The 7,666-nt window shown below is 34.8% G+C and overlaps 1 protein-coding gene across 1 annotated transcript; it reads right to left on the reverse strand.

The window, feature by feature from the left end:
- Window positions 1–1,323: 1,323 nt before the first annotated feature.
- LOC112274670 (uncharacterized) lies at window positions 1,324–2,669 on the reverse strand. Its single transcript, XM_024504335.3, has 2 exons — window positions 2,037–2,669; window positions 1,324–1,846 (listed from the first exon to the last, which is right to left on the reverse strand). The coding sequence occupies exons 1-2, from the start codon at window positions 2,354–2,356 to the stop codon at window positions 1,720–1,722; spliced, it is 447 nt and encodes a 148-aa protein (XP_024360103.1). The 5' UTR covers window positions 2,357–2,669; the 3' UTR covers window positions 1,324–1,719.
- Window positions 2,670–7,666: the final 4,997 nt, after the last annotated feature.

Consider the following 7,666-nt stretch of genomic DNA (forward strand, 5'->3'; position numbering starts at 1 on the left):
AGTATGATCCCTGAAAAGATCTGATCCACCGCCCATCACATAGAATCAAGTGAGTACTCGAACATGATAACGTACTACTAAAGCGCATGTCTGCCAGACCAGGCTGAGTGTCGAGCATGCAGAATTTATTGAAGTTCCAACCAATACCGACTCCTTCAACATCAGAACGTTAAGACATCACAATTGCATCATTAAAATTCAGCAAAAAAATTCTAATTCTCAAAAAGATGACATGTTTGGACACACCTTTCACTTCCACAGTTTTGTCACAATTCACTGGATATGGTGCCTTATTAGATGGAATTGTTGTTATACTCCACTAAGTCTTCCCATCTCCGAAACCAAATATTTAATCGCTTGTGAGAAATAACGGATAGAATACATGCTGAACGTTTAGGTGTGCACCAAAATACATGAAAGAACGGAAAGAAAACACCAGCACGATTTCGGAATACGTCAACATCCCAGCTTGGGACGGATGATCCAAGAACTAAAAGGAATAGCTGCAAATGATTATCTCCCAAGGTGATCCCACATGGATTTGAACCATGACCATCTGCCCAAGTTGCAGAGAGATCTTTGTAAGCAGACGTGAAAGAAAATCAAATGCAAGATGAAAGTACCTGATGCAGTTGAAGCATTGGGCGATCCAGTGGCATCCAGTCATTTGCCATCCCCTGCCAACAGAAAAAAACATACAAAAGCGCCACAAGACATCCACGCTCCTTAGAAGAAACACCAAGCTCCCACAACGCATCTAATATCAAATGCCAGGATCAGAAGTAATTACTATGAACGCAATGATATCTCCAAAACCTGAAATAATCAACCACCCCCCACGTCAGTCACTCTAAACGAGATGCTTTGCTATTGCACATGATTCCATTCCCACCACCAAAAAGACATAGATCAACAAACAGATACAGTACGTTGCAGGATAAGGATCGGAAGGAATGACGACCTTCGACGATGTTTGTTTAAAAATGAGACATCACAGCGTGAACAAGCTTCATACAAAGAGACCATGTGGTTTTGCTCATGCCGTGAAATGAGAGGAGCTTGGAATGGAGAACGGCCACACGCACTAGAAAGAGACATCGAAAAAAATACCATCAAACCATGCCCAGAAAGTGCATGGTAAACGTGAACTACGTGCACGACATAGAATAGGACATCAAAGAATACATCGAGAGCATTCGGGGCCTCAAATAACTACAGCATGACACAGTTTTAAACCTGCAATTACCGGACCTTTGTGAGACATCAAACCATCTGTCGCAAATGTACAAGATTTACGAACTAAGGCACTCTATACAAACCATGGCCCAAAAAAGAAACATTTATACAGAAGATAATTTACACAGCTGAAAAACTAATCATGCTATATGGCACAAAAGGTGCTCGCCCTGATTACAAAACTCGTCCTCGTTAGGACGACATCGAGTGTTGATCTCTAATAAGATAAAAACCTAAGGAAGCAGGTCTCGACGATCTCCCTGACAGTCCATGGTGGAGAGGCCGAGCTCCTGGCCTCGACGACAGACGGGCACCAACAGATCCAGCATGTAAACCGGTGGGAAGGAGCTAGATTACAGTATACAATAGTTATGCGTGTGTAGACAGCTGGTAAGCTCGGGTCAGGCATATGAACACTAATTACTTACAGAGGGTGGACCGAGATATCATACAGTAGGAATGATCACTACCAAAGACATAACATTATGAGTATATCTTGGGAGTCGATTGGCCCGTCTTCAGCATCCTGAAAATGGCCGCTCGACCTCCAGGCTTAGAAACGTAGCTGCCCCTGGTTCTGGTGGCCATCTTCACGTTAAGCATACGTTCTCTGCATTACGCAGTGCCGTGTAATCAGACACACCGAACGACACCAACCTGGACGAATTGCTGCAATCACTACTTAAACCCACAATCTGCAGTGTTCTTTTTATTTTATTCTATTTCTCCTCGAAAAGAGATTAGAGTTGATCAGAGATGCGTCCCCCGTTGCACAGAAAGCAGGATGGAAAGAAACTCACGTGATGAGGACCGATTGCTTCGGCGCTTCGTCGTCCTCGTCCGACCTGCTCACCATGTTCCTCAACCTGCTGCCTCTTTGAACTGGGCTCCTCGATTTAGGAATGCGTAGAGGAGAAGCAGGAAGCGAAACCACTGGCTTTAACTGCGATGTCTGATCTCTCGTCTTCAAAGAATTCTCAATCAAAGAAGCCGTCGAAATTTCCAGGTCCTCGCCAGAAATAAGCCTAATGGTCATGGAACGCCCGCTCAAAGAACTGGACCGGTGCAGACGGCACCGAAACGAGCCAGCATGGGTGGTGGGCGCGCACAGGCAAGACATCGTCGCTACTACACGTCCCCAAGAAACGCAACCACAGTCGCTCTGAAGCTTCACAACCAGATATGAACGCAAGTCCTCTAACTCAAATCTAATCAACAGCAGCAGCGTCGACCACGCGCGGTCACTCAGTCAAAAACGTCCGCTCAACGAACAGGCGATACGAACCAGACAACCAACCCACAAGCTCTCTCGGAACTTACTCAATCCCTTCACATGTAGCGCACAGTACAACCGATCTTTCACGAACCAAGTGATCGGCAATGCAGGAGAAATGCGAGAAACTCAACCTGCACTCATTGAAATAGCTGAGCGAGCGTTGGCAGGAGAGACACAGGGATTCTAAACGAATTATTTGTCGAATTGGTGGCTTCTTAGTATGATGATGATTATTATTATTATTATTATTATTAGTACTATATTTTTTGGTCGCGGCGTGAGTAGGAAGGAACACACGTCTTGCTCACTCCCGCCCGACCCGGCCCGCTCAGGCACCCCTAGTGCCAGTGATATATTCACAACTTCCCGGCGCCACTGGCTGCAAGGATGGCCCTCTTCCACCACCCCATCCTTCAGTTTAGCTAATTCACTTCATCCTGCTTCTCCTACCCTCCTCCCCCTATGTTAAAGGACCTGTTACCTTAAAACAGTTTCACGTGTACACTGATACAGTCAAGGAAGGTGTATGATCCTTCAAACTGCGCATAGATTTGTACTGTGAATCCACAATGTGTTGTTCACTTACACTAGAATCTCTGGGTATTACTGATTCTGAAACGTAGAAACCCACACCCAAAGATAAGTTTTGCACCGCAAGTTTTACGCGTTGTGGCCAAGAGAACAATTAGATGTGCAGTTTTTTACGCCTCGAAGTAAACCCACCCAATCGAAATGATCGCCGCATAACCCGCGTAAGGATGCGCGAATGACTCCGTTCCTGAGGACTTGGAGCTCTAGTTCTCGCTGAGAAAAGCGATAAATTAGAAAGGAGGGGGGATGGAAGGGAGCGGAAAGCGTGCATTGTTAGAGGAGTGGCAGCAAATCTAAGACCCACCTGACTTGAGAATTTGGACATACCTGGATCGGAACTCCGCATCATCGATGCATCCCCCCCCTACCCCCTCACTCCCTCGCTTGCTCTGACCAGTCGCCACTCTGCCCCCTATTTCCGGCCGACGCGGTCCCGAGCCGCGGGCCAGGCCGAGCCCACTCCATACGGGGACCACGCCGACGTGGCTCTTTCCTACCGCCACGTGTCGGTCAGAGTTCATTGCCTGGCGGTGTCACGGTTGCGCCATCTTTCTCCACCTTCTGCTACCTCCCGGTTTCTTTCTAGTTTCTTTCCGATTTCTTTCTAGTTTCTTTCCGATTTCTTTCTGGCTCACTCTGATTACATACAAAGAGGGTACTACTACTCAATACTTGTAGAAAGTCAGTGCAGAGATTTTGATAGTAACAAGGTATCATTCAAATTGCATTCATTTGCAGTTTTTGTTGCTGTTGGTGTTTCTAATTTCTGTAGGTTTGTTGTTGTTGTTGGAGTAAGAAATCCATTTAAATATCAGCAGGAGGAAGCTGCAACATTTTCATGAGCATTGTGTTGATCACAGAAGAAGAGAGGGATCAGGTGTGGTTCAAGTCTCTAGATAATTATTTTAAAAGTTTGCTACAACAAGAGTCAATTGCAGAAAGATACTTAATTAGCTTTTGGCAAATTTTATAAATAGTATAGAAGGTGACATGTAAATTTTTAGTGGAGAAAGTAAAAAGCAAAGATGAGGCAAATATCAACAATCAACCAAATGATAAAAATAAAAATAAAAATAAAACAAACAAACAAACAAACTAATCTCAATAACTCATAAAAGATAAATGTTTTAAATAGAAATTAAAAATTAAAAATTAATTCCATAACATGATTTTTTTTTTTACTAAGAATATATATATATATATATATATATATATAATTTCTTTACTCTTCATTAGTCAACCTTTCTACTTCTTTATATTCATGTATTGTCATAAACAGCTTGTTAGAATTTGAGTCATAACTTATTTTATTAAGATTTTACAGAAGTAGAATCTTACTTTAAAAGAGGAATGATATAATTAAGCTATCTAAGTTTTGTACATGAGACATATTTCAACATTTTTTTAGCAGCCAAGTCTATTTTACAGTATTCAAAGGAATGCCTTCTTCTTCTTTCTTCCTTTTTGGATTCAGCATAATTGAAGCCAAGAACTACATTTCCCTACCACATAATGATTTAATCAATTTTTGAATTGAATGGGAAAATAATGGACAAGATCAAAATCTTCCTCCCTTTTTTTTGGATTCTTTTTTATCCCTTATATTCCTTTTTTGGCATGATTTTTTTTATTAATGTTTTTTTCTATTCAACCTCCTTCTTTTCTTATCACTTTGTGTGGCCTTCAATCCATCCATTTCTTGTAAGTATAGTTCTTTCTTACATTAAAATTTGTATCAACTTGTATTATCATCTCTCTCTTTTACTTTTCTCAAAAAATAAATCCATCAAATATAGCAATGATGGTATATTACAATAGGTATCTTTTATATTTCTTCTTCCATGTCATGAAATTTATACAAAACAAAGATCCAATTTGGAGTCAACTTGCACATGGTTCAAAGTGGTTCCATTTTTTAAAACTTCAATGCAGCATGGTCCATTTATAGAATAATGTATTATATGAAATACATAAGGGATATATATCAACATGATAAATTAGGGAGACAAACTAGCCCTTTGATTGGTTGTCTTAATAAACATGTATTGGATAAACTTCATGCACAATGCATCAAAATAGTTGTTGGAGGGGGTGTCTTCTAGTAAAATATGTACTAATAAGGCTTTTTTTCTATTGCATTATTTACAATGTGTTTATTAATTATGGTGTTTTCTTTGCTATGACTTTAGTCCTACTTGCACCTGCAGTTTGAGCTCTTTGTGGCTTTGTGACTTGTACTTTGTTGATTTTTGAGAAAGCATTAATTTCTAAGAAACAACCATTTCTATATAAATCTCTATATAAAACACATGATTGAATGATTGATCATAATTTTTTCTTTCTTATGGTTAAACTTAAGGAGTAGTTCTTTGAATAAAATTAATTAATTATTTTACATATTTTCTATGACAATGACACTAATTCAACTAGTTCTCTTTCAATTTGCTTCTATGTGATACATCAAAATTATTAAGGATCTACTAGTCTTTTATTTGATCATTGTATCTTTTAAACCTCTTTTAGGTATCTTTGGATTTCATTTGATACTTGTTAATGAATTAACTTGGATTCCTTTGAAGCTAGTTTATTCTTACCTAAAAAATAATCAAATCTTCAAATTATGAGGATTCATTGAATTGTGATCAAGATAATTTTAATTCTTATTTTTTTTCTAATTTAATTATTATAATAAAAAATAAAAATAATATATATAAGTAATAATATATTTTTATTTATATATATATATCAAAATAAAAATTAACTTCATAAAATAACTTTGTAAGAAATTTTAAAGATTTGATTAAACTTAGGTCAAGAAAGTTGTTTGTAAGCATTGTGCAAAGCAAACTAAATACATATACTATTATCAAAATAATTTATAAAGTAATGAAAATATATAATTTTTATGTTTTTGCATACCAAATTTGAAATAAAATCAAAGATAAGAATAAAGTCTAAAATTATACCATATTAAATTAGTTAATAATAAATACTTTATTTTAATAAAAAATTAGATGGATTTTTATATATTTCATTAGTATAAATATAAATATTTAGACTAATTTGCAACATAAGCATGATACAACCAAAGATGAATTTATGTTGTCATTTTGATAAAAAGATTCAATCAATTCAGAAATAATTAGAATCAAACTACATGCAGTTTTATTTATAAATTATCATTTTGAAAATTACAACATTAAATGATACATTTTAATTTAAGAATATTTTCTAAAATATTAATATTAGTTTTAAAAGACCTTCATAGTTTACAAGAGTGTTATTTTGCTTTAGCATGTCAAAATAAATTACATGTCGTTAAGAAAATTTATAATTTTACAAAGCTTAAGTAGAAAATAATATTTTTGAAGATTATAATATATCAAAATTTCAAAAAAAATTTCATAAATATTTTTGTTGCAAGATATATATATATATATATATATATATATATATAGAAGTGAATGACAATATAAAAGAGTGTCTATTTAAAAGAAATTATATTAGTTTTTTTAAAATTTTATTATTCTTATTTTTATAGAATATAATGACTATTCTATAAAATAAATGATTGAAATTGAGGATTAAGGGAATTTCTACTAAATATTTTTTTATTAATAATAAATAAATGACACATCTACATATTAATTAATATAATTAGTATTTAATATAAATTCTAACTATTATAATATATATATATATATATATATATATATACATATATAACATTAAATTAATTCACCTATTTACTAAATAAATCCACCATATTATAACCATCATTAAAAAAATATATCATCTTTAAAAATCATCATTAGAATCATGGCCCTCATTTCAACTCTCATTATTCTTAGCCCTTATTTCTTCCATTTCTAGCCTTCATTTTGATTGCCTTCATTTTCAGATATTAAAGATATGAATCTTGAAGAATAAAAAAATCAATATACTCTTGTATCACTCAAAAATACTAAATAAACACTTAAAGATGATATAATATTAAACTATAATAGCTATTATCAAAGACAAGAAGACTAGAAAGACTTGAAACAATACTAAGAACTAGAAAGGTGTTGATAAGAGTGAAGAAGGATTCACTCTTGCCTCCATATATATTATCTAATTAGGAATTATATGGCAATATTCTATAAGACCTTGAACATGTGTTCAATTTATGAAATACATGTCTTAACTTAGAAAATAAGTTTTTTATTTGTATACCACATAATTAGCTTGTATTATAAGCTACCAATATATTTTCATGTAATAACATGACTATTAGGTGAAAAAAAATAATTATTATAGAAGAGCCTAATTAAAAATATATAGTAAGAAAACATAGATAAAAGGTAGGTAGGTAGTAAAATCTTGTAGTATTAAGATTGTCTTTTATGAGAATAGATTCTATTTACTTTGTATGGCCATAAATAAAAAAATAAGATAGATTAAAAAAATAAAGGATATAAGCATATGTAGGAAAAAATTAGAAGTTGATTTTAGCAAAAATTACTTTAACAAAATAAGAATTGAGATCCAAAGAGGATCAATTATCAACCAAAATTGAAATTA

The sequence above is a fragment of the Physcomitrium patens genome, chromosome 2, assembly GCF_059467195.1.
Source record: "Physcomitrium patens ecotype Gransden chromosome 2, ASM5946719v1, whole genome shotgun sequence".
NCBI lineage: Eukaryota > Viridiplantae > Streptophyta > Bryopsida > Funariales > Funariaceae > Physcomitrium > Physcomitrium patens.

What these genes read in the sequence shown, in the direction of transcription:
- LOC112274670 (XM_024504335.3), bottom strand. Translation starts at nt 2,356, where the DNA reads ATGTCTTGCCTGTGCGCGCCCACCACCCATGCTGGCTCGTTTCGGTGC. An exon ending in AAGCAATCGGTCCTCATCAC is followed by an intron (nt 1,847 to 2,036) that starts GTGAGTTTCTTT and finishes TGCGTAATGCAG; the next exon opens with AGAACGTATGCTTAACGTGA.